Source organism: Cladophialophora immunda, assembly GCF_000835495.1.
Source record: "Cladophialophora immunda strain CBS 83496 unplaced genomic scaffold supercont1.7, whole genome shotgun sequence".
Lineage (NCBI taxonomy): Eukaryota > Fungi > Ascomycota > Eurotiomycetes > Chaetothyriales > Herpotrichiellaceae > Cladophialophora > Cladophialophora immunda.
Window position 1 is genome coordinate 3,911,932 of NW_015622547.1, and position 25,536 is coordinate 3,937,467.

Genomic DNA, 25,536 nt, shown 5'->3' on the forward strand with positions numbered 1-25,536 from the left:
GTAGCCAATCAGATATACAGCCTTGGCCCTCGGCGTGCCAACGTGATCACTTTCCCTCCTCAAGGCACCAAACACACCAACGGCGCCTTTTCCCCCAACAATTTCCGCCTGTTTGTGCGTCATTCCTTCCTCATTCGCTGCGTCCGGCACCAGCGAGCCAGATGCGCAATGCCACTTGTTTGATTCCAACCTGGACAAATTGCTGGCTTCCCTCCCTATTCTTCACTTTCATTGAGCTCCCAAGCAACCTACATCATTTCTCCTAGACTCGCCCGACAGGGAATCTTCTTGCGATTGCATAGTCTCCATCGCCCACACCATCCATCTCTCTGAACGATGCTAGATCCTCTACCGCCTCCTCCATCGTGGCTCGTTGACCTGGCGAAACCCTTCAGCGAGGCTCTCCATCTCCCTTCTCTGCCGTATCATATCCACGAAGTCCTGGGCGCCTTTATCCTCTACCAGACGACCCAGTCCATTGTCTCGCCCGTTCTCTCGAACTTCCTCTTCCCCAACATCTATCCGAAGCTCACGCGACGCACTCGCGTTAACTGGGATGTGCACGTGGTGTCTCTGCTCCAGTCGTGCGTGATCAATACTGCGGCGTTATGGGTGATGTTCAAGGATCAAGAGCGGAAGGATATGCAAGGGAGTGCAATTGAGCGGATATATGGGTACACAGGCGCATCTGGGCTCATTCAAGGTCTGGCGACGGGATACTTCGTCTGGGATCTTGTCGTGAGTGCGCGTTACCTCAAGATTTTTGGGCCGGGAATCCTGGCCCATGCTATCACCGCGCTATCGGTGTTTGCCCTAGGATTTGTAAGATGGCTCGAGCGAAAGTAATGATTTCCCGGCTGACCAAGACGTGCAGAGACCATTTTGCAATTATTATGGCCCAGTGTTTATTCTCTACGAGCTGTCGACCCCGTTCCTCAACATCCATTGGTTCTGTGACAAGCTCAACATGACCGGGTCTCAGCTGCAATGGTACAACGGCATGATCCTTCTCTCGGTGTTCTTTGGCTGCCGTTTGATCTGGGGCACCTACCAATCGTTGCGAGTATATCAAGATGTTTGGCACACGATGCACCTGAACATCCAATCGGGTCCAGTTCTTCGAGAGATTCATACTTCTGCACACTCTTCGATATTTGTGCCCCGAGATGGCCAACTCTGTTTGGGTGACAAGAGCTGCATTATAGCTCAATCCGAAGTCATGCAGTTTACAGGGTCGCAGACCGAATCTGTCCCGGTCTGGCTGGCGGGAGTGTATCTGACCTGCAATCTGGTACTGAATTCACTGAACTTTTATTGGTTCGGCAAGATGATTGAGGCTGTGCACAAGCGGTTTGAGGGCAAAACACACGAGGAATTTCCTCGCGAACGCGAACGAAAGCAAAGTATGGTGGAGGCCGCCGCAACGGAGCTCGATTACGAGACTCTCTCTGGACCTAAGACTCCAGATGAGGAGAAGGATGAGCCGACCGTTCTGGGGAAGAGCACTGCGCTTTCAGATGGGTCGGCGGATGCCAGGAAGCGATAGAGGTAGCCGGCACATGTCACAATCGCGAGGCAGGATTCGACTCACATTACGAGGACGAGAGTTCTCTCGGGCCGCAAGGCTCCAAAGAAGTTCCCAAAGATGGGTTGTTTTCATTTGTGGAGGACCGCCTTTCGCCTTATTCTTACATGGTTGGGCTCTTAGCTGTCAATGAGAGGAGTGTTATTGTTAGCCCTTCACCTTCGACGAGACCACGGGATCAAAGACCTACTGTTAGATGATTCACTATGGACACACTTGGAGACATTTGAGTGACTCAGCGACAAGGAATAGGTGCTCGTCTTCACTGTCTGCAGTGCATACCACAGTCGACCTCTTCCTAGAACTGTTCCTATCTCGACCATAACGTCCCTGTGCTGAGGATTTTCCCTACACTACACCAAGATACAAACAATCAGAAGCGTCAGCCAAAATGCGTCCTTTCACGTTTGCAACCACTACTCTACTTATGCTCAGCACCTTCACCGCGTCCCATGTTATCTCCGGCGATTCTACAGAGGGGACTGACGTCGCGATCTCAAGCACTGTCCCATTCGATTCGGTTATGAATGACAAGACCAGGTCAATGTTGGGTGACGCTGCTTTGTTTATCACGACCGACACTAAACCTACCACTACAGCCAACCAGAAATCCCCGGCAGAGTCAGTCCTCAGTGTCAGTTCATCGCTTGCCAACGAGACCACAGTCGCAAATATTACTGGTCCAAACGATCTCATTACGGAGCTTTCAGCAGCAGACTCCTGCACATGTGCCATCCTGCCGGGTTATGACAAGATATGCACTCAATCCTGCGAATGTTGTGCAGGCTGGGGAATAGAAGTATGTCCTACTTTGGCGTTTTCATGGTGTGCCAGATGTGACGAGAGACGACGTTGCTAACGTGAAGTTGACCAGACTTGCTGCTGCTTTCCCCAATACAACCCTTATCCGCCGACCGTCGGAGCCGCGAGCGGTTATTGTTCCTCCGCATGTTGTGGGAAGTAGTCTAGGAAGGAGGATTGAAGATGAGCATTGCGAACTCGGGGTGGAGGTGAAGAGCTGTTTTCAGGGCGTGAATGGTCGCCAACTGGCTTCACGGTGGTGACAAATGAGCGTGACACGGTGCTGCCTTTACTTAAGGCCCTGCGCACCTCGAGTTGTGATGGACCATTCCTCGTCTCTCTACCCTCTATCATAGGAAGTTTCTCTCGCTGCCGCTGCTGCGAGGTCAACAACAGAGCTTACCAAAATGAGGTCTCTTGCCTTGACCGTTTCCCTTTGCCTTCTCATTCTCAGTCCGGCCACTGCCCTAGCCATATCTTCCGACTTCCACGACACGAGTAACGACTCCAGTGGATCGAATGCGCTTGACCACCTTGAATTCGAAGCGAATTCGACAAATCAGAAGATTGCCCAGGCCTCCAAATGTAGCATACTTCCAGGGTACGATAAGGAGTGTTCAAGCGACGGGGATTGCTGTGCAAGCTGGGGCGTGAAGGTAACGACATACATGTCCTCTATCCCCGGACTTGTTATTCTGACTGATGTGCCTCTTGATAGGCATGCTGCTGTAGCGGCAAACTGGCAGGGGTTTTTGACCAAGGCACATCATGCACGGCGGAGTGTTGTCCATAGTAGCACACAGACTGGACGTCGCGGAAGTCAATGACAATGGAGAGCTGCGGGTTCCCATAGGCGAGCTGCATGGCCGAGAAGGCAGAGTATCGACGGGGCAGAGAAGCAGAATCCCTAGGTCTTGATGGCGGAGGTTGACAATGTCTCATCTGGGGTATTTTGGACACGAAGGGCCTTTGGAGTAGAGGCAGGACATTGTTCTCTCCTTAGTATTAATAGTGGTGGTCAAGTCCTTGCAGAGACGAAACTTCGATCTAATCTCATCTGTCGGTGGCGCTGGTTGCCCAATCAACAGATACACAAAAACATGGCGGGTCCCAGTTCAATCCCGCCGCGGCAGCGATCGACCAAGTCACTGCGACCCCCTCGAAGCGCCCGCAGAGTGGTAAACCCGCGTCCATTTCATCTTTGCTCCTGTAACCCCATTCCTCCTCGTCTGTATGCTAGTTCTGTGATCGAGGGTCCACGATGGCCTTTCTCTTTGGAGGAAGAGGGCGACAAAAGCAACCCGCCGAAATTGCCCGGTCGTTGAAAGACCTGCTGGTCAAACTCCACGAGCCCAATCCGAGTCCGAAGGTGTGCAGACCTGTCCTTGACATTGTGGGTGGAAGACAGCGTGTTGACTCCTTGTTCTACAGGTGGAAGAAGATGTCGCGAAACACATGTCGCAGATGAAATTGATTGTTCAAGGCACCCCCGGTTCGAGCCCTCGTCCCAAGCCCTGCGACAACCCTCCGTCTAACCACCAGAGTCTAGAAGTCGAATGCAGCCCCGAACAGGTCCACCAGCTCGTGCACTGCATCATCCAGGAAGACATACTCTTTGAACTGGCAAAGTCTATCCGTCTACTCCCCTTTGAAGCCCGGAAAGATGCCCAGATCATCTTCTCCCATATCCTCCGCTACAAAGCGTCCTCCAACAACTCCTCGTCACAGTCCGGTTCGTCGGAGCCTTCAGCCATCTCCTACCTTGTCCTGCAGCGGCCCGAGATCATTGTCGAACTATGTCGCGGATACGACTACCCTCAGTCCGCCATGCCATGTGGGACAATCCTGCGACAGGCGCTGGCCTACGACACGATTGCGGCGGTGATATTATACGACGAATCTCAACCGGGCGAAAAGGCCGTGCATCTGAAAGATCTGGACGTCAGCCGCAAACAAACCGGCAAGGGCGTGTTCTGGAAGTTTTTCGAATGGATCAATAAAAGCAGCTTTGAGGTGTCTGCCGACGCCTTTACAACGTTTAGGGTATGTCAGATATCAATACGGCTTCTCCGTCGCCCGGTGTTGTTGCATATGTCTTAACCATGGGGTCTAGGAAATCCTCACCAAACACAAACAGCTCGTCTCACAGTACCTGGCGACAAATTATACCCTCTTCTTCACGCAATCCTACAACCCCATCCTCCTCCTGTCCCCTTCGTATGTCACAAAACGCCAATCCATCAAGCTGTTGGGAGAACTGCTTCTCGACCGCAGCAATTACATCATCATGACCCAATACGTCTCCAGCGCCGACCACCTGAAACTGACCATGACCCTGCTCAAGGACGACAGGAAGATGGTCCAGTACGAGGCCTTCCACGTGTTCAAGGTCTTTGTGGCGAACCCCAACAAGAGCGACGAGGTGAAGAGGATCCTGGTCAAGAACCGAGGGCGGCTATTGCGGTTCCTCCCCACCTTTCTGGAGGGGCGGACAGACGATGACCAGTTCTTAGACGAGAAGAGCTTTTTGCTCAGGCAGGTGGAGATGCTGCCGGACGAGGAGTCTCTGGAGAGGGAGAGGCGGGGCAGCAGCCAGAGCGGTGCGGCGGGCGAAGGAAGTGGACAGGTCAGTGTCGGGGCATGAAATGACGAACGAGCCACACCCCCTTCGTTTGAGGACGAAATTTGGGAGACAAGGGACCTCTCCGGCCCTGATTGATATACAGACAGACTGGCGTCGGAGTCGGGGTTCACCAAAAAACATTGCCCGGGTTTTTGGTTTGGTCGTCCACAACTCGTGGCTGCTGCGATGTCGGATAGCATTGGCGTGTTAGTGTTTGCCGCAAGGAGTCCCGGTCGCGATGGGTTCAAGTAAAAGGGAAATGGTCTTCGTTTCTGCGTCCGTCCGTCCGTACATGCGTCAGAATAACTACGACGGCGAGGTCGAGGCTGTCTCATCTCTCCACCTTTCTAGAGCGGAAGGAAAGGAGCCCATGAGGATGATGGGAGAATGACGGGTGTGGAACTGAAGGAATGAGCGAATGAATGAATACATGCATTGAACGAACGCCGATCCATGGAAGACTGTCCCTCGTAATAGTCGAAGCACACATCATTTTGGTCTGCTAGACTTCAGAGCCATTGGCATACTGCAGTTCAGTCCTGCTCAACAAACGATAAACCATGACCGAAAGCCTCACCACGTGGACGGGAGGGTTTGGACTTGATTCCATGCCTAGCGATATGTATGCACCGGGGGGAATCGACCGAGGAAACAAAATCCAGAAAGAAGGCGACATTTTTGGTGACATGCATATCTCATATCCAATTTCCACGTATGTATGGTATTTATCGTTCGTCAAGCAAGATGGAAGAAAAGGAAGCTCCCAGGACGCCGCATAAGACAATACTTCGAAATCAAAACACATCCTCGTCCACCTTGCCACCAATGTGTTCATCCTCCTCCCCCCCATGTTTGTCCTCCAGCCCAAGCTCGCCCATCTCATCACCCAACAACTCCAGCTCGACCTCTTCGCCCACCCAGCCCTCGAACTCCTCTAGGCCCTTTTGCACGTGGACCTTGAATCGGATGACGTCCTCTAGAAGCTTCTCGATTCCACCGTGCAATTCCTCTCGCACCCTGGCGCTTTCCTCGCGCATGCCTTCGTACGCCAGCTGGACCTCCATCTCGCGCTGCTCGAGCTCCAGTGACCCCTTTTCCAACCCTTCTCTCATTCGGCTGAGTTCCTTCTCCAGTTTTTCGATCGCCGAGGTCTGCTGCGTATGCGCCGTTTGGCCATTCTCTTTCAACGTCGAATATTGGCGCGAGGCCTCCTGCACCCGATAGTTCAGATTATCTATCTCTGTGTTCTTCTCGTGCAGAGCCTCCGATATGTTGTCGAGGAAGTCGCGCGCGTTAAGGTCTGATTCCGCCGCGGCTTTCCGGCGCTCGTTGATCTCTTTCCGGAGCGAGATGAATGCGTTGCGCACCATGCCGCGGAGGTCCAGATTGATAAGATGCACGGGCGAGTACCCGACGTTTTGGTCGGCGAGAAGGCGGTCAGATTCGATGGGCGAGGCACGACTTCGCCGTGACTGGGATGTCGAAGAGGAGAAATTCGGCTCCGACAAGTTGAGCGAGAGCTCGTAATCTACACCCTTCGCATTGACCGCCGATGAAGGAATCAGGGACATCTGGTAGCCCAAGGAATTGTACCGTTTGACAATTGCCTCGAGTTCTTCCAGTTTACGGCCCGTTTCGACTTCCTTCTCGAGGACCCTCTTATTGATTTCGTCCAAGGCAACCAGGGCGTCTTCATGGCTCTTCGCCAGTCTTTCCCGCTCCGTGTTCATTCGATCAATGTCTTGGATATTCAATCCCTGTCGATCGACCGAGTGCTGCAAATTCTGTCGTTCTTGCTCCACGACCTCCAGGTCTGCCTCGACCTTTTGCATTTCGGCGTCGAGGATTTTGATCCTTGAATCGTACTTTTCAATCTTTGCCTGGACATTGGCGTTGTATTCCTCGAACTTTTTCTTGTCGTCTTCCAAGATCTTAAAGTGCTTGTCCAGTTTGGCAATGTCGGGCGCGTTACGCTCGAATTCATCGATTTGTGCTTGTAGCGCTTCGTGCTCCGCCTCGTATAGTTTTAGCTCCTCAGCATGTTTGGCATTGATTCGCTCAAACTCATCTGTCATTGCCTGAATATGTGGTTGAAGGGCAGCTTCTTCACTTTCTTCATCATCCTCTGGGCCCATCTGCAGCCAGTCTTGGTAAGCCCCGAACAAGAATCTGAACACAATACGATCGCTGGCGATATCAACACCAGCTTCGGTACACGCATCGTCGTAAGCACCGCGCGTAAAATTGTCCAGCATCTGGGCGAGTTGCATCATCCAGTGCAGCAAACCCAAAAAGCGAGGCCAGTTTTGCCCGCCCACCGCGACCAGGTGTGACTTCGTAATGTCTCTTTCATAAGGATATCTCAGCTGTTTCATGATGGGAGGAACCTCAGTATCGATGCTCTTCTGGAATTTGTAACCTGGATCAATGCGACGATACAGCCATTGAAACATGAATGTAAAGTCCTTTTGTGTCGGTGATTTGACCGAGTTCTGAGTCAATGAATGTTTCATCTCCAGCTCAAAGTTGTTCTGCGTCAGATAGTCGAGTAACTCCTGGCTTAGTCGTGCCCTATACGACGAATCTCTCAATGGCCTTGGGTCTTTGGGTGCACCCGCCGGTACGGGTGGTTGTGAGAACAGCGACTGGTGTGCCGTGGTTCCATGACCGGAAGGACGAGAAAAGATACTACTTCTTCTCTGCAAACCCTGTGATGCCGGTGTCTGGGACCCAAATAGTTGGTTGGGCGCTAGACTCTGTCTCCCTGTGTGTGTGCTCCCAAATATATTGTTCGACACCGATCGCCGAGCCGTTGATATGCCCATATCTGCCAAATTGCCGCCAGACGAGGAACGATGAAATATGGGTTGCGCAGGGCGCTGAATGCTCTGGTTTATCGAGGTGGATCGCACATGAGACGCGGTGTACGGCGCATTTCGCAGTTCGGTGTTCGAAGAGGTGCGCTTGATCGCAGACGCGGGTTGAGGAATTCCTGAGAAGTTCGTGATATTACCCAAGGTCTCCCTAGGTCGACGTACGCTGAACAAGCCCGTGGGTTGCGACATGGTGATTGAATGTCCGGGGTCGTGGATGTTCGAGTGCGCAAGGGATGACACAGCATCTAAGTAGTTGTGTGTTCGGTATCTTGATTTGGCAACGTTTTTCAATGTGGTCGCAGAATGGCGAGGGATGGTCGATCGCAGGGAGTGTTCACGGCCCTCAAAGTTGACGCGCTTGACGAACATGCCCACAAAGCGGGCGTCGGGTACAACAGACTAGGCTAGCCCTCAACACGCCAACTCTAATGTCGGTCACCACAGCGACTGATGACTAAGACGTCGTCACGTGGCCGAGTGCCTCGGTTGAGTTGAGATTAGAGCAGGAATTGAAGATGGCTGGACGGCATCATTGCCTCCCATCTCTCGAGGCTCTTCCGTCAGCTGCGATTCTCTCATCCATGTCACTGTCTTCTGCACGTTGGTATCTCTGCAAGGGCTGGCTTTGAATGACCTAGTTCGAGGGATAACAGCTCGCCGATAATGGCGCCCCGCGAAGACCTCGTTGCATCCGCGGTCACCTTCCTTCAAGATCCATCCGTCGCGTCGGCTCCCCTCGAGAAGCGGATCGAGTTCCTCAAATCCAAAAATCTCACACAAGAGGAGATCTCTGTGTCACTTGCTCGTGCTGGCGGTGATGCAGCTGCCAGCCCAACTCCATCGCCCCAAAATGCGGCGTACTATCCTCCTCCAAATGTCCACAATGCCCGAGGCCCTCCGGGTCCCAGATATCCCTACCCTTACAACCCATATGGAGACTGGCAACCTCCTCCGCCGGAGCCACCCAAACGAGACTGGAGAGACTGGTTCATCATGGCTACCGTTGTCGGTGGTGCGGGATACGGCATGTACGTCCTTGCTCAGAGATACATCAAACCGTTAATTTCGCCGCCCACGCCTCCGCAACTGGAGCAGGATAAAGCCGCCATTGACGAGCAATTCAACAAGGCCTTTGCGCTGCTTGACACATTATCTTCCGATACCGCTACATTGAAACAAGCCGAAGAAGCTCGAACCCAAAGACTAGATAGCGCCATTACAGACATTGAAGAGATTGTCGCGGAGCTCAAAGCGGCGAATCAGAAGCGAGAAGACGATGCGCGACGCATGGAAGCAGAAATCAAGACAATGAAAGATAGCCTGCCTCGCTCTATTGATAATGTGCGAGATGCGAGCGAGAGACAGTTGAAAGAATTGGGCAACGAGTTGAGCAGTTTGAAAGTCTTGATGGGAAATCGCATGGGCAGCGGTTCCGGAGTCTTTGCAATCCCACGCACGCAGCCGGCAACCATGCCAGCGCCAACTTCCGCCTCCACGTCCAACACTGCGGCAGCGACTCCTACGGCCGAGAATACCACTGCTGCTAGCAGTGTGAACACCCCAAGGCCTACACCGCCGTCCACGAACTCGACCCCGCAACTTCCTACTTCCAACCCAACCCCGGCTGCAACATCTTTGGGTAGACCAGCAACTGGCAGTAAAGCTTCCATTCCAGCCTGGCAGATGGCAGCGGCGCTCAAGGCGGCAAATAATACTAGTCCAGCGGCTGCTAGCCACGGGTCTAATGTCCCGGTAGCTAATGGTGCTTCTTCAGGATCATCTTCTCAGCAGCAGCAGCAGCAGCAGCAGCAGCAGCAGCCTGATGGCGCAGAGGCGGTCGCTGCTCTCAACGCAAGTTAGATACCCATACTGCAGCAAAATCCAAAAAAAGTGTTGTCTTTGTTTGTTCCACACGATCATGAGGCCTCTCCTCCACCGAAGCGCTGCCGTGCAATTTCCTTAAAAATACTCATGGTTTTCTCCTCCTTTTCTTTCACGGCTTGTAATTTGATTTCTCGCTCAGCCCGCCTGGCCCGCAATATCTCCTCTCTTCGAAGCTCCCTCTCGTTTTTCTTTCTTTCCTGCTCCTTTTGCAGCTTCTTAAGGTCTGCGAAACCGTCTTCCTCTCCCATGAGATCCGAGTCCATGACTTCCACTTCGCCGGATGCTTCCTTCGAAGCCGCAAAGGTGCGGTTCGCTTCAGCACGCTCCCGCTTTTTCTCTAGTTGGCGCTCGCGACTCCCCGGTTCGGCGCGGGGCACGAGTTCGTCCAGACGCTCTTTTTGAATTTTGCGATCTAGGTGACGCTCGTGACGGAGCTGTTCCGTATGCTCTCGCCGGGCGGCGTGGGCCTCTTCAATTGCCTGATCGTCCCGCGCACGGAGGTCGTCGAGGGAAGGGATGGAGGCGCCTTGACCTCGAGACATGAGGAAGTCGTCATGCTCGGCTCGGGACGTGAGGGACGAGGGAAGGGTAGGACCGAAGTCTGCCTCTTCTTCGGTTTCGCCGTCGCCCTGAGGAGACGGTCGAGCATCGGACGTCCTCGTCTGGTCCGGTCTTGTACTCGTCCTCCGCTGGGGAGAGGGTGAGACTAGGTCCTGGGCTCTTGCCTTCTCCAAAGTCTGCGGATCATACCAGCCCAGCGCGAGTTCTCCACGATTCCTGCCATGTCAGCCTGCGTATTTACCAGGGGCTGCGTCTCCACAGACAGCCTCCCCCGAGCCAACGTGGCAATTCTAGGGTGCGTTCTTACCATTTTCCGAGGAAACTCTTCCATCGCCCCTTCACCTCCGTATCGTCCAGCTCCTCGAGGTTCAGTTGTTTCTGAATGTCTAGATATAGAGCGAATAGGGGACGGTAGCCTGGGAGGTCATGCCGTGAAAGCTCTCGCGCTCCGTAGGGTAGTGGTTTGGCTGGCACAGAAGACTTCTTGGTGTGCTGGCGAGACGCTTCACCAGACCGGGAACGGTAAGAATGGTGGGAAGGTCTATGGCCATGATGATGAGGAGAGCGAGAGCGAGAGTGAGCACGGCGGCGGTGGTGTTCTGGCATTCTGCCTACCTTATGCTTGTAAGAGATAGTTCGAATCGAAACCGAATCCCTAGGGCAATGACATCGTCGCTCTTCGGTCTTTTTGGTTGCTCCGAAGTCGCGCCGCAGTTGATGGCGAGATAGACTGCTTTTGCCAAGCCTGAGCGATATCCGAATCAATTTTTGTCGGCTTCGTTCCGTTCTAGGTTGCCTTTCTCCATAGACTTCTTTGCATTTGCATCATAGACTTTGATGTCTGGTTGATAGACTTGCCCTCAACATGCATATTCTTGTGGGCTACGTCAAAATCTCCCGTGGGAAGACATTGCTGACTCCTCGACCAGGTCGTAAATGACGACGGCCCTCCGTCGAATCAATCATCACCATACGTTCATTCCCTGGTGACCGCTCTTCAAGATGCCGGGCATTTGGTATCAGTGGTCTTGCCCCATGTCCAGAGATCGTGGATAGGAAAAGCACACATGGTTGGTCACACTTTGACCCCGACTTACTATCGTCCCGGCTCCGTCTTGAAGGACGACGGGACCACGTTGGACCGACCATTTAATGATGGCGGAGAGGAGTGGATTTTGATAGACGGGACACCGGCAAGCTGCGTCCAGATTGGCCTTCATCATGTGTTCAAGGACAGAGGCCCAATCGACCTTGTAGTCAGCGGTCCCAACTATGGTCGCAACACCACTGCCGTTTTTGCTCTGTCCAGCGGAACCATTGGTGGCGCGATGGAAGGCGCAATGAGCGGTGTTAAAAGTATTGCATTGTCTTATGCTTTTGATTCAAGAGAGCACGATCTCGAGATCATTTCTGCGGCTTCAAGGCTCAGCACTCGGCTGATGGAAAAGTTAACCAAAGAGTGGCCGGACGACGTACACCTGTACAGCATCAATGTTCCTCTCCGCAAAGGGGTCGAGAACAATAAAATTCTCTATGCTGAAATGATCCAAAACCGATGGATCAGCGGCAGCTCCTTTACCGAATTGGCCGAGGAGGAAGACAACGAAAACCCCAACCTGGAGGAGCAAATCATTCGTGAGACGGGTGAAGCTAACGGAAACAACAACAACAACCGCGTGGTAAGGAGAGCTCATCGCAGATTCAAGTGGTCCCCGAACTTTGCAGACGTCCGGAAGGCAGTTGTCGATGCTGGTAAGGGCGACGGTTGGGAGGTGCTGCAGGGAAACATCACGTACGTCTCCCAAAGTCGGTAGTGTCTGAGGCCGCGCATTGACAACGACAGGGTCACTCCATTAATCGCGAATTTCTGGCACTTACCTCAATACACCGGCGAAATCAAGCTGTGAGTAAGTTCAACTTCGACGAGGTTAGTGGCAGAACCCGGGGACAAATACTGATCAGGGCCTGCGCAGAGATGATACTCGTCCAAGCTCAATAGCCTGCAATATAGACTCGAATTTTCCGCCTGTGTTCGCGCTCATTGACTATCCAGATCTATATGTGCAGCCTCTCATTCTGGCTGCCATTGAGCAGTTAGCTCCCTTGCCTGTCAGGCGCATTTCTAGCCTGCGTGACTTGCCAAATTCTTCAGACCGGGTCTTGCAATTCACCGCGTACGAGAAGATTGACTTCGAGCACGCCATGCAGCATTCGCGAACCTCTCTTGTATGCTCCTATGTCATCCGAAAGGCTCTTATTCGCAAGCACTATCTTTCCAATGCAGTGTCTACCTGGCTAGTCAAACACCCGAGTAGCATCCTGGCAAAACATTTCAAGTCATGTGTGCATTTCGAAGTCGACTATGCAGAGTTCCTGGATGAGGCGCTGGTGGACGCATGGGACTTGAACGAGAGCTTGGCAGAGAATGAGAAGCAAGAGTTGAGCGAACAAAAGCACTGGTGGATATTGAAGCCCGGCATGAGCGATGGTGGTAACGGCATCAGACTATTCTCCACCAGCGGCGAACTTCAAGCCATCTTCGAGGAGTGGGAAGAAGACACGCCCGATGTCGATGCCGAAAGTTCGAGCGAAGAGGACGAGTCTCATGATGCTTCAGGGAGCAAACAAGGCGATCCTCTTGAGGATAACGCAATGACATCTCAACTGAGACATTTCATCGCTCAACCCTACATCGACCCTCCTTTACTGCTCGAATCCTATGGTGGTCGAAAGTTCCACATCCGGGCCTACGTGTTGGCGGTTGGAGCGCTGAAAGTGTATGTGTACAAGGAGATGCTGGCTCTTTTCGCGGCCAAACGCTACCAGCCACCGGCTTCTGCCACAGATTCTGAGATGCTTGACCTAGCACAACACCTGACAAATACCTGCTTTCAAGATGAGGCGACCAAAAGTACTTCTGTCTTTCGGTTCTGGGATCTGGAATCAACTGGGGTGCCCACAGACTGGAAAGATGCCGTATTCCAACAAATCTGCGACATAACTGGTGAAGTGTTCGAGGCCGCAGCTCGTGAACAGATGATCCACTTCCAAGCAGTGCCGAACGCTTTTGAAATCTTTGGCGTGGACTTCCTGATCGACCGGGATTGCAGGGTATGGCTGCTAGAACTAAATGCCTACCCCGACTTCAAGCAGACAGGACAGGATCTCCAGGAAGCCGTGGTTGGTGGGCTTTTCCAAGCGGTCAGCAGGACCGCAATTGCACCATTCTTTGGTCTCACTGAATCTGGAACGACACAGATGCCACTGGTAAGATCGATCAATCTAGGCCGGTGCTGAGAGGGCTCTGCTGCGGCAAGATCAAGCGACCTGCATCCAGTCTATCGATTGTTTGGAGTGCCTGTGATCGGCGACCCTTCCGGCCTTTCTTGGATGATGCTGTGCGACCTTGATGATCCAGCCACAAACTGCCAATAAGATGCATGGTGCTTTGGACGCAGCGGGACATGCAGTCTTCCTGCAACAGACCCTTTCGACCAATGTTGATACCTCGTTCTTTGTCTATGGGCACCTGATCATTGAGTGACTGCCAATCAATGCTGGTGACGCGCTCCCGGGACCCTATCACTATTCTTCGCCATTGGTCTCAGCAGTGGATGCGGATTGAACAAAGCCCATCCCGTCTGCCTCCAGCCGAAGGATGCAAACGGGGCGAAACAGCAAGACAAGCTAGGAGCCTTGTGAGATGGCTCTAGGGAGGAACACGGATCTCAGACCTCCTTGCTGAGGTTACGCAGCGCGCTGTCAGTGCGGACCTGACACCATCCCGCTACCATTCGACGGTAGCCTTGACGAATGACTCTGTTCTGCATCAGCTTTGCCCATCCAGGTTGTAGAAACCTATCTTAGTACTCTCTTGCCTTCCAGACGGGGCAAACTGGTGCTCACGAAGTTGTGTCACCATGTCGCGCGAGGTTCCGAAGCAGGGAGCGAGCCAGAATGCGTTGACCTCCACCAAACCCCATTCGCAATTCACTGCACATGCGATCTCTTCAAGCCTCTTGCGCATGCAGATGTAGATGGTGAAGTCTCAATATGGCTTCAGCCTTCATTTCCAGGCCGGTCGCTCTTGCTGCATGGAAGAAGCAGCGCCTCGAGTCTTGCCCAAGCGCCCAATTCGTGCTCACAGCCACTTCACCACCACCTCTGTTCGCCCATGGTCTGTTTCTGTGCTAAACCTGCACTCCTCTTACTTTCCTGGCACTCTGTTCTGTGGTATCGGACAAAGGTGTATGTATTCTCCATCAGGCCCTGCCTGCCCGCCTTGGTGTCCAGGCAGACACCGCTGCCTTCACTAGCGCTTCACCTACACCTCTGGCCGTTCGAATTTTCTTCCTTCTCTTCCTCTACTACACGACCGCAAGCGAAATAGCAAACATGGTACCTTACGCGCTATCTCCAACTGGAGACCCTCTCGTTTTGAGGGTGTTTCAGGTCCTTACCGTCATCGCGCCCTCTACCTTCTTCGCCGTTGCCACGATCGCCGACTCGGTCTCCGGAACTCAAGAATCGAAATGTGGGAACCTACGCAAGTTTCAGTTGGGCTTAGCTTGTATCGCTACCTCGCTGTCTTCCGCGGAAGCAGTGATCTATCTGAAGAGATCTGACCCGTATCAAATATCAGACCCGGACGCAGTCTACGCGCTCTTCCTTACTTTAGTCTGGATTGTCCTCTTGCTAAGTCTTATTGGGAACTCTACCATCACATCATATCCTCATCTTGGAACTTGGGCAATTCTGCTTGTCTGCCAAGGGACGGTCTTTGCACTCTCGCTCCCTGGAACGTCCTCCGAGGACAAGCAGCTACTCGCACGCTCCCTTCTTCGAGGGTTTCAACTAGCAGTCGAGGTTGGGCTTCTTGGAAACAGTCTCCTTGCTCAATTCATACTACGGAAGGAAAACAAAGGACATGAAGATGAATCCCAACCGCTTCTGGGCAATGAGTCGTCTCCGAACAGCTCAGACTTACAAGGGGCAGCCCAAGAACCAAACGAGGAAGAAACAGACAGACTGCGCATTCGAAACAGACCATTCTGGCTGTATCTTGCCTCTTTCAAGCTCTTTGTACCATACATGTACCCGAGGTCTTCAAAATTGCAGCTTTACTTTGGGGGGATGTGCATCACCAATGCTTTGACAAGGGTTGTCACAATTGCCCTGCCTCTCAGTCTAGGCATTGTCATCAATGGTCTCGGGGAAGTGATACCTTGGAAAGCACTTGCCCTCTACGTGCTGCTCAGATTCTTGTTGTCACACGCGGGCTTCCCGCTCGTTGAAACCTGGCTATCTTGGAGGGTGACCACCGACTTGGTAGTCGCCTTGCAGCGCCATTGTTACGGTCACATCATGAATCTGTCAGCCGACTTCCACGATTCCAAGAGATCCTCGATCATCTGGCAGACGATGCATCAAGGACAAGATGTGATTGACTTGTTGCATGACGTTATGTTTCAATTCTTGCCGACAATAATCGATTTGGCTTCAGCAGCCGTGGTCCTCACATGTCTCTTCGGACTTTACATGACCTTCATCATTGCATCAATGGTTGTCATATTCTACTGGCTGACCTTCAAGGCGCTCGTCCAGAAGAGAGCGATGCGTCGGTCTTGGCTCGATGCATATCACGAGCAGTATTACCAGATGAGCGAATCCACCCTGAACTGGTCGACAGTATGCCAGTTCGGACGCATCCCCTACGAGATTCAGAAGTATCGAGAGAAAGGCGACATTACTCGGAACAGAATGCTCCTTTGGTGGTTCTATGAGTTCTGGACTAGGGGTCTGCGCCACCTGGTACCGTGCATCTGCTTTGTTGCCGCATGCAGTGTGGCCGCCCTGCAGATCGTACACCGCCAGCATAAAATTGGTGATTTCGTGGTCTTGATCACATATTGGGCACAACTTACTGGACCACTAGCCACCCTGGCAGGCGAGTTGTCAAGAGTGGCTGAAAAGCTCGTCAACGCCGAGAAGCTGGTGGTGATACTGGAAAAGCAGCCACGCATCCAGGACTTGCCGGATGCTCGACCCTTCGTGTTCCTTGAGGGGGCTGTCCAATTCGAGAATGTTTCTTTTTCTTATGACGGCAAACGACAAGTGACCAAAGGGACTACCTTCCGGGCCTCCCCCGGGAAGACTGTGGCTTTAGTTGGACAGACCGGGGGCGGCAAGAGTACCATTTTGAAACTCCTTTTCCGGTTCTACGACGTTGACCAAGGCCGCATTCTGATTGATGGCCAAGACATCAGACACATCAAGATGGAAACCTTCCGAAGACACATTGCCATGGTTCCTCAGAATCCTGTGGTATTCAACATGTCGGTGCTGGAAAACGTCAGATACCCTGATATTGACTGTACGGACGAAGAGGCTATTGAAGCGTGTAAGGCAGCAGAACTACACGACAAGATTATGTCGTTTACACATGGTTATGAAGAAAAGGTGGGCGAGCGTGGCACCAAGCTCTCGGGTGGCGAGCTCCAGCGCCTTGCAATTGCACGAGCGATCCTCAAAAAGGCGGACATTCTGCTATTGGATGAAGCCACTAGCAGCGTCGACAGCATCACGGAGAAGAAGATTCACCGCAGTATCCGCCAACTATGTGCAGGCAAGACCGCGTTTGTGATTGCACACCGTCTCTCTACAGTCCTGCATGCCGATCATATTCTCGTCATTGAAGACGGCCACATTGCCGAGTCTGGCACACATGATGCTTTGATCAAGCAGAACGGTGCTTACAACGAACTCTGGCGTAGCCAACTTCGCCTGCAAGCTGAGGAGAGCGAATCGAGGTCCCGGTCTCGCTCCCCACAAAAAACAGATGCACTGGTCCTGATCAACGATATGGGTGCCGGTCAGCAAGAGACCCAAACGCTGGTCAAGAGTATAAGCAGAGGAAGCAAGAGCGAGGGGGCAGAGAGACAAGATGCTGAGCCCACCCGCGAACCATTGAGCATCCAAGAACATCAGCATCGAAGTCATCAAGCATCGCATAATGCTGTAGAGTCGCGAGACAAGACGAACGCCAAATCGCTTGCCCGTGCGCTGGGTAGGAGACTGTCCCGCTCAAAGTCGCCGGGGAAAAGTGGATCGTCAGAGTCCAGTCTGAACCCTGATGCTCAAACGTTCAGACCTCGACGACTCCACGATGGTAACCACAGCACAAGTTTCTCACCTGGCCAGCCCCGGACTGCGACGGAAAATCATCTGGGAAACTCCATCGGCGGGTTCTCCGCCCACAGCAGACTTGAGACGAGTCTTTCCAACCAGGAGAATAATGTCAAGTGGTCTGCAGTGAAAAGTATTCGGGATTCACCGGATGTTGTTCAGGAACGGTGGTCACCATTGCTTTTTCCGCTGAAGCGAAAGTGGGCGGGTCAAGGTCGCGAGGCTTTGGAAAGCAGCGGAGAACACTCCGTCGATAACACAGAAGAGTTACTTAAGATGAGCGACGGTTTCCATGCCGTGAGCCACGACTTCAAGATTGACCGACCAGGACTGGAGGACACCGGAGCACTACCAGGAAGCGCTCGCCGGCGGTTGACTGCAAGCGAGCCCTTTCCGCAGAGCATCGATGCCGAGGAAGACTCGGACGACTCATCAGCAGACGCGCATGTTCTGCAGTCGGCGAAATTTTCGAGGCTGCCACAACCTCCATACCGAAGAAGTGTCTCAGCTGTGGAAAGAAATGCAGGACAGGCCAGGGAAGAGGAAGTGACCGAGGGCAACGAGGCCGCAGTATCGGTTGACACGACAGCGACGAGCCCGGCTATTCTGACTCCAACATCGCATCTGAAGGTTCCTGCCAACTCTCCTGCATAGGAAGACCTTTGGCGGTCCTACGTTCTATTGCCATGGAGGCTTCGACACTGCATTTTTAAGACTCTTGACAGCATCGAGAGCGCTTCATGGCGGACAAGAAGAGGAGGTATTCGATAGCCAATCTTGCAGAGAGAAACATGAAGTACTTCGGGGTCTTTACGACGAACATTGTGGGCCTTATGGCGATGGATAGTTCTATTCAATTACACGTATCAAGACCGTCAACCAGGCAGCAATAAGGCAGTTTCGATACATAGACGTGATTTGACGCCCTGTGGCATCTGGCGGCGTCTTGCATGCGCCGGGAATTGGTCCCGCCCAGCAAATCAACTTCACCTCCGCACTTTTGCTTGCTCTGACCAGCTTTCCTCACAATGTCCGTCTAATTCTTTCACTTCATAGTCATAAACCACCCTCGACGGCGATGTCCCCCTCTCTCAGCCGCCAGGTTGACAGCGATGCAGAGATCTTAGAGCTCGTCGTACCTGACAGCACTCGGAACCATGTTTTCGAGGACTCATCAGTCCATCAACTGGAGGACGATCCACCGCAAGATGCTGTCTCGGCCGAGGACGTGCCTCCAAACGGCGGCTACGGCTGGGTATGCACAGCTTGTGTCTTCTTGATCAACGCCCATACATGGGGACTCAACAGTGTAAGTGCGCCTCGAGGAGAACTGACCCAGGAAGAAGCTCATGGCATGCATGACAGGCATGGGGTATTTTCCTCGCCCACTACCTCAGCGACCCTGCATTTCAACACGCGTCACACCTCGAGTACGCCCTGATTGGCGGTCTCTCGATCTCCCAATCTCTGCTGAGTGCTCCTGTCGTGAACATCTCCACTAGACAAGTGGGCATGAGGGCCACCCTTCTCATCGGTACCGTCTTGCTCTTCGTGGCCCTTTTCGGCGCCTCGTATGCGACCGAGATCTGGCATCTCTTCTTGACGCAGGGGGTTTGTTTTGGCTGGGCCATGGGCTTTCTCTACATCCCGGCGACTGCGGTTCTTCCCCAATGGTTCTCCACCCGCCGGAGCCTGGCCATGGGAATTGCGTCTGCTGGGGCGGGCTTAGGAGGACTGGCATACAACCTTGCGGCGGGTGCCATCGTCCAGAGCTTGGGTATGGACTGGGCTTACCGGATATTGGCATTCTGCGGACTTGCCGTCAACGGAGTGTGTTCGCTGCTGCTCAAAGACCGTAACAAGGCTGTCCAACCTTTGCAGAAAGCTTTCAACTACCGCGAGTACGGCCACATTGAGGTTATTCTGGTGGTTATTTGGGGAGTGCTCACTGAGTTGGGGTACATTGTGTTACTCTACTCTTTACCCAACTATGCGACTTCCATCGGTCTCACGGCAGGACAAGGGTCTGTGGTTGGCGCAGTTCTCAATCTTGGTCTTGGAGTTGGCAGACCTGTAATTGGATACTACTCGGATGCCTTTGGCCGCCTCAACATGGCGACAATCATGACCGCCGTATGCGGAGTTCTCTGCCTCGTTCTTTGGGTGCCGGCCAAATCCTACGGCGTCCTCATAGCCTTTGCCCTCACGGCTGGAAGCGTCTGCGGCATCTTCTGGAACACTGTCACGCCAGTGACTGCCGAGGTGGTAGGGCTCAAACGACTGCCTTCTTCCTTTGGCATCATCTGTCTCTCCTTGGTTGTGCCTACAACTTTCGCGGAGCCGATTGCCCTGGAAATGGTCAGTGCGTCTGGATACCTTAGCTCGCAGATTTTCGTGGGTTGCATGTTCCTCCTCGCTGCGGCAAGTACGTGGGTGCTCCGATCGTGGAAGATCAACCAGGTGGAATTGAAAGCCGCAAGAGAACAGCGAACCAGTGATCCAGGTGCCGGACGAAATTGGACGAACCATGGCCATTGGCTTACGCCGCAAAAACTGCTCTGGCTAGGCAGGGTATGAGCACAGGGAGGACCTCACGAGAGCGGTTGAGCAACAAAAAGATCAAACTTCAGTGTCTCGGACCTACTTGCCCTCCGGACAAGCCTTCAGGTGATTTTCCTTTGTTGAAGACCTGTTGACTCATCGCCTACTGTCTTCTTCAGCCTTTCCCTCATTTCGACCACACCTCAGCCTTGTCTTGAGCACCCGGGATGCATGTCTTGGGCAGACAATGCTTCCGACGACAGCCTCAGAGATGGCTCAAATAATTGTTACAGAAGGCACCGGAAGTCTCAAGGTGTGACAGGAGAAAGTTCCTGAAATGCTACGCTCAGGTCTCTTGATCCGAGACTCGACTTCGCTCAACAATGACCTGATGACGCCTAGGCAGCATGTGTGAGGTCCCCAACAAAAGCACGTTTTCGCAGAGTGAGACGATGACAATGAACAGGACTGCTGCTGAGAATCTTTGTAGCATGTCTGGACGGCTCAGCCAACCCTGTGTATCGATCTTCTCGCGTATATAAGCCCTCTCTTCAGCAGCATTCACATAGCAAAAGACACAACTTCATTCCACACAACAGCACAAGCACACATCAATCTGACAACTGCAACTGCAAAAAAGCAATCACCATGCTACAACTTCCCAGACCAGCCTCTTTCCGAGGTCTCATCTTACTTGTTGCGGCGTACGACCTCCTACTCACGAGCGCAACGACCTATGTCCTTCCGTGGATGGCCGCAGTCATTACCCTGCCTGACAGCTTATGGCTGTGGGTTTGGGGCTCCCGTGAGGCTTTCAACGACCGCTGCTTGCTCTGCCTCAGTCTCAACTCTGCTCTATGGCTCTGTGACGCCCTGGAAAGCGGCAACTTGGTCTCCTGGGCCATGTCACATGCTCAACCCCCTTCCCTCACCATCCCAGCATCGTGGAGTACCATGGCTCTACTCTTCCTGCAAGTCGAATATTTTGCCTCAACTTTGTCGAACATCATAGTCGCCCTACCCTTGTTTGAGCACACGACATCCACAGTCTTGTATCAAGTGGTGCGAGCAAAAGAGCTTGTCCTAGAGTTCTTCCTGTTCTACTTGTATGCAAACATTGCAATTTGGATTGCCTCAAAATGTTGCTGTGATGATCGCGAAATCAGCACGGATCTTACACCCAGAACCTTTCAATCTGCACACCCGAGATCCGTTTATGGTGACGAGAAGGATGCTTTTGAAGTATCTGTTCCTGGGTCCTTCCCAGTCACCAAAAGCCCCAGACCTTCCGAAAGCAACGAATCTGCTTTGAAGAAGTCATTCTTGAACCTCGTTTCCAGTGACGACACCCGGGCTGGGTGCAGTCTACCATTACCCGCCACTTCCGGCAGCTGGGCCACGGAATGTGTTGTTTGCCTCCTGCTTGCAGACTATGTCAATCAAGAAGTCGATGAAGTCTGCTGGACCTGTCGACTGGTTGGTCTTGACTTCTGCCGTGTGGCACACATCCCGATGGTCGTAGGGAATATCGCCGAGACCTTCACCAACCGTGAAATCAACGACGAAGCACGCTTTTACCACGATGACGCAACCTCGAGCGAGAATGATGGTGACGACGAGAAAAAGTATGAAGACGAAGGAGAAGAAGATACAGAGGCCGAGGAGGAAAGTGACGAGGACGATGAGAACGTCTCAGAGACATGTGGCAGCGGTGACAATGACATGGCGAGCACCTTGGACGAGCCTGCAGAGGGAGCATCCGAGCCAGAGAACACTGATACCGACAGCGACTATGACGCCGACACGGAATCCTCTGCTGACGAGCACGACACAGACGCAGGAGAAGATACCGACGATGTCCAGCAGCATGATACGAACGCCGACTCGAACGAAATGCGAAGTCTTCAAGAACGTCCTGGCTACACGTACTTTCGCTCCCATCGGGTCGACAATCGCGGCCGGCGGAACGCCTGGGATTGGACCAACATCCCGACGCTCCACGGCGACTGGGCACCACATTGGGTAGCGGCCGAATTGCGGCGTTTCGCGCCGGGTGACGTGCAGAGGCAGAAGGACGAGTGATTGAGTCAGTGAGTGAGTCAGTGCATGCGTGAGTGAGAGGCAGACGCCGACTAAGTGTGGGAGCCGGGAGTGGACGCGAGAGGCAAGGACCAGGCGCAAGGAAGTTGGGCATTGGAACAAGGAATCTCATGGGAGACAAGGAAACGAGGAGGATATCCTCGTGACCCCACTGGGATGGGACATGCTGGCTTTTCGAACTTTGGACACGGGTTGGGAGTCTGGGTGGAAGAAATAAAAGGGCGTTTGTCGGGCAAGTATTGGTTTGGTTATGCAGCGCGCTTGTCTGGTCACCCTCCCTCTGTACTACAGTGTATCAGGACTGCATCTCAGATCAAGTTTAGGTCGACACAGGTCAGGTCAGGTGAAGTCAGGTTCGTTGTTCTCCTCCTCGTCGTCGATCGTTGTGATCCTGATAACCTACGTATAGGACACGGTGCCTTGGGATAGACTATTCTGGCGATATGCACACAGAAAGCGCAAACGGTAGATAGAATGAATGTAAATCGTCATGATGGGTATCCTAAATGTCCTCAAGTGTCTACATAGGTGCACAACACCTAGCGACTCACGCCGCCTGATGGGGCCTTCTTTTCGTTTCCAATATTGCCATGTCTGTCCGTCTCCTCAAACTATCCTGCCTTGATTTGTACTTCCACTTCGCCAGAATACTGCCCACTCGCTCGACTCGTTCAAACGACAATGCTGAACTAAACCACGACAATCTTAAAATGACATCAACCGTAAATAAAGGAAATTCGTCAATCGTTCATCATGGGGAAATCGTAGGACAAATAGTGGTGAATCGTATCTTTCCCGGACCAAGGACTTGGATTGGGATCATGCATGGTCCTAAAGAGCTGGAAGAATGCCGAGCTTTGTGGACGGATCAGTCGCTTGTAAATGACAACAACAGCGGCCGAAACTCTGTTGGTCGAGGGGTCTGAAAACTGGATCAGACTGTTTGACAGGGCTGGACAGGGCATTCTGTTCCGAGAGATGTTGGCTTTTTGAGCGCCCAGTTAGCTCATTCATCTCTCTCAGCTCCGCACCGTCAGCGTCAATTTGGTTGCGTCAAATCTCCCAAGGCAACTCGTCTTCTTCGCACCTCATACACGTCAAGTACCCCAACCCTCCACCTCCGCCGTCGCTCAAACTCCTCAAATCCAGTTCGAGGCAGTTCCTGGTTAGTGGCTTCACAATATCCCTAGCGACGTTCTTAATCTCGTCAATCTTGCGTTCAAATCTCCGGAGATTTTCGCGAGTGTAAAGAGAGTGAGAAGAACCAGGGGGCGTAAGCTTGAGGAACCGTTTCAACTCTTCGTGAGCGAGAAAAATGTCGGGGTTAGAAGATCCGATCAGGCGAAAGATGCGGCCCGTGTTGATCGGAGAGGGAGGAGGGGCATGAGGCTGATAGGGAGGAGGCGGTGGCATGGAATTTGGAGCGACCGCCCCCTGCGGCAGCGGTCGGCTATGTGGACTCGGCGGAATGCTCGGATTCGCATGTCCGCTGCCAGGCCGCGAGTTCGGACTGTTTTTCAATATCCCTCGAATCTCAGGCGCCGTGTTCTCTGCCAACCACTGGCGCCAGAGACTGACGGCCAACCAGCCGAGATAGTCATTTGCCGGATTGACCCTTTCACCGCGAGTTGTGGTCAGAGTCAACCTGAATAGCTTCGTTTCGACCCTCTGCTTCAACTCTTCAAGCTCGTCAACTTTATCTTCGATCAAATCAATTACTGACTGAGGTACTTCATATCCTGCTCCAGAGTGATTGGGCGGCTTGATGTACGGCAGCGCTGCGGGCCATTGGCCTACTACGTGAGTTAGTGCTTCGGAGAAGATGATTCGACTCCGCGCGAGGTAGCCAAGTTTGAGGTATGATGGCGGGTATTTTGCAATCTGCTTGAAGAGCCGGGATGAGAAACGCAAGAGGTGATGGTCGATTCGAGGTCCGACGACGGAAAGAGCGTCATACATGTCTGCGAGTGAGAGGAGAGCCTTGCATTCTGAATAGGCGGAGGCGATGTTGGAGGAGTTTAAAACTGGCGCGTAGTTGTAGAAAATGCGAAACAGGTTGTCGTAGTCTCTGAGTAGCGGGTTCGTGAGGCATGGATCGGGGACAGCCACTGCGAGTTGAGCGCTGGATTGTGTTGCCGGACCGTGGTGAGAAAGGGCCAGATTGGCCATGGAACGAAAAAAGGACGAGTGAATGGGTTGATGCCTTGGACGTTCTGGTGGAGAAAGCGCCGGCGCCGGCGCCGGCGCTGCTGCAGCACTGAAAAGACACCCCTCGGGGGTCTTTTGGACCAAGATGGGCTCATCGTCCTCCTCAACCTCCTCCCAGTCGAGTTCAAATCTCCATCTCCTTCTTTGGCTCGGGGCGGGTGCTGGTGGTGCTGGAGAAGGGGCTGGAACGGAGGGCCCAGGAGTCGAGCTGATTTGAGAAGACTCCTCTCCAATAACACTCAAGGCCTGGTCAGGTCGCGAAACAGAGGTGACATTGTGGCCACCTTGTTGTTGTGATTGACCACGAGACCATTCTTCGCTTGTGCTGGCTTGAAAGAAACCCGAGAACTGAGCCAACGTAAAACTGTGTAGCAGATACCTCTTCTCTTGTCCGTCGCAGGCAATGACTATCTCGACATCCCCAGTCTGTGAGAAGAAGGGAAATTCGTTTTGCGGCACATGAGAGGAGCCGCCATAATGCGATCGGCCTCGATTGTGATGTCTCGATCGTGAGGTGCGGGATACAACAGAAGACGCGGCTCGAGACTGGGAGAGGGAGCGGGAGTGAGGGTGGTCCACAACCTCCGCGCGTGAAACCATGGGTAAAGCTGAGGTTCGGCTTGCTTGCTGGACGGAGTGAGATGGTGCTTGTAGAGCAAACTGCTGGTTCATGTCATTTCACCCAAAGCTGCTTTCATGAGGAGCGGCTCGCATCCAGGCAAAGCTCATGTGGCAGGTGGTCGCAGTCTGTGTGGCCGCTATATAGGACTCGACTTCGTCACCGCTTTTGCCCGCTTCCTCTGCCTTTAGTGAAGCTGCCTTTTGAATGTCGCTTGGAGGTCGCCCACAGAAGTCGGGCGCAGTCTAGTCTCGAGGGTCACAAGATGTTGTCTCCGCAGACAAGTACTTCGGTGTTGGGCTTGTCGACACGACTCTGCGAGTTGTTGCGCTGCAGCTGATGGCCGGTTGGGTCGCTCCTGGTTTCCAGCGCCGGTCACGACATTCAGCAAAGCTTTCCGACGTCTTCTCCTGTGCGCGCCCTGGAGAGAAGGCGCCTGGGTAGAAGAGGCTACCGCGGGACTGAGGAGTGGCGATGGAGCAGCAGAGCGAAGGCCGCATGGGGAGTAGTTCAGCTGCAGGTCCGCTCGAGTCCAGTTGATGTCAGCCAGTCG

The 25,536-nt window shown here is 53.1% G+C and overlaps 10 protein-coding genes across 12 annotated transcripts; 7 read left to right on the forward strand and 3 right to left on the reverse strand.

Moving 5' to 3' along the window:
- The first annotated feature begins 95 nt into the window (after positions 1–95).
- PV07_12034 (uncharacterized protein) lies at positions 96–2,821 on the forward strand. Its single transcript, XM_016399520.1, has 3 exons — positions 96–822; positions 875–2,384; positions 2,460–2,821. The coding sequence occupies exons 1-2, from the start codon at positions 337–339 to the stop codon at positions 1,544–1,546; spliced, it is 1,158 nt and encodes a 385-aa protein (XP_016244082.1). The 5' UTR covers positions 96–336; the 3' UTR covers positions 1,547–2,384; positions 2,460–2,821.
- A 722-nt stretch (positions 2,822–3,543) lies between these two features.
- Positions 3,544–5,566, forward strand: PV07_12035 (uncharacterized protein). The gene is made up of 4 exons (XM_016399521.1): positions 3,544–3,755; positions 3,818–3,878; positions 3,936–4,429; positions 4,500–5,566. The coding sequence occupies exons 1-4, from the start codon at positions 3,648–3,650 to the stop codon at positions 5,028–5,030; spliced, it is 1,194 nt and encodes a 397-aa protein (XP_016244083.1). The 5' UTR covers positions 3,544–3,647; the 3' UTR covers positions 5,031–5,566.
- Positions 5,567–5,684: 118 nt separating this feature from the next.
- Positions 5,685–8,205, reverse strand: PV07_12036 (uncharacterized protein). Its single transcript, XM_016399522.1, has one exon. It carries the CDS (start codon positions 8,072–8,074, stop codon positions 5,804–5,806), a length of 2,271 nt encoding a protein of 756 aa, XP_016244084.1. The 5' UTR covers positions 8,075–8,205; the 3' UTR covers positions 5,685–5,803.
- Positions 8,206–8,423: 218 nt separating this feature from the next.
- On the forward strand, positions 8,424–9,745 carry PV07_12037 (uncharacterized protein; the record flags this gene model as incomplete). The annotated part of the gene is made up of 1 exon (XM_016399523.1): positions 8,424–9,745. The coding sequence occupies exon 1, from the start codon at positions 8,549–8,551 to the stop codon at positions 9,743–9,745; it is 1,197 nt and encodes a 398-aa protein (XP_016244085.1). The 5' UTR covers positions 8,424–8,548.
- PV07_12038 lies at positions 9,672–11,008 on the reverse strand. 2 transcript variants are annotated; one of them, XM_016399525.1, is made up of 2 exons: positions 10,638–11,008; positions 9,672–10,535 (listed from the first exon to the last, which is right to left on the reverse strand). In XM_016399525.1, exon 2 carries the CDS (start codon positions 10,309–10,311, stop codon positions 9,802–9,804), a length of 510 nt encoding a protein of 169 aa, XP_016244087.1. In that variant the 5' UTR covers positions 10,312–10,535; positions 10,638–11,008; the 3' UTR covers positions 9,672–9,801. The 2 variants fall into 2 exon arrangements, with proteins under 2 accessions (XP_016244087.1, XP_016244086.1); XM_016399524.1 differs by having other exon boundaries at positions 9,672–10,546.
- A 126-nt stretch (positions 11,009–11,134) lies between these two features.
- PV07_12039 lies at positions 11,135–14,610 on the forward strand. 2 transcript variants are annotated; one of them, XM_016399527.1, is made up of 4 exons: positions 11,135–11,207; positions 11,260–12,122; positions 12,174–12,237; positions 12,304–14,610. In XM_016399527.1, the coding sequence occupies exon 4, from the start codon at positions 12,533–12,535 to the stop codon at positions 13,625–13,627; it is 1,095 nt and encodes a 364-aa protein (XP_016244089.1). In that variant the 5' UTR covers positions 11,135–11,207; positions 11,260–12,122; positions 12,174–12,237; positions 12,304–12,532; the 3' UTR covers positions 13,628–14,610. The 2 variants fall into 2 exon arrangements, with proteins under 2 accessions (XP_016244089.1, XP_016244088.1); XM_016399526.1 differs by having other exon boundaries at positions 12,174–14,610.
- On the forward strand, positions 14,588–18,472 carry PV07_12040 (uncharacterized protein). The gene has a single exon (XM_016399528.1). It carries the CDS (start codon positions 14,726–14,728, stop codon positions 18,167–18,169), a length of 3,444 nt encoding a protein of 1,147 aa, XP_016244090.1. The 5' UTR covers positions 14,588–14,725; the 3' UTR covers positions 18,170–18,472.
- A 121-nt stretch (positions 18,473–18,593) lies between these two features.
- Positions 18,594–20,092, forward strand: PV07_12041 (uncharacterized protein; the record flags this gene model as incomplete). Its single annotated transcript, XM_016399529.1, has 2 exons — positions 18,594–18,824; positions 18,881–20,092. The coding sequence occupies 2 exons, from the start codon at positions 18,594–18,596 to the stop codon at positions 20,090–20,092; spliced, it is 1,443 nt and encodes a 480-aa protein (XP_016244091.1).
- Positions 20,093–20,704: 612 nt separating this feature from the next.
- PV07_12042 (uncharacterized protein) lies at positions 20,705–22,138 on the forward strand (the record flags this gene model as incomplete). Its single annotated transcript, XM_016399530.1, has 1 exon — positions 20,705–22,138. The coding sequence occupies one exon, from the start codon at positions 20,705–20,707 to the stop codon at positions 22,136–22,138; it is 1,434 nt and encodes a 477-aa protein (XP_016244092.1).
- Positions 22,139–22,636: 498 nt separating this feature from the next.
- On the reverse strand, positions 22,637–25,432 carry PV07_12043 (uncharacterized protein). The gene has a single exon (XM_016399531.1). The coding sequence runs from the start codon at positions 25,034–25,036 to the stop codon at positions 23,210–23,212; it is 1,827 nt and encodes a 608-aa protein (XP_016244093.1). The 5' UTR covers positions 25,037–25,432; the 3' UTR covers positions 22,637–23,209.
- Between the last annotated feature and the right edge of the window lie 104 nt (positions 25,433–25,536).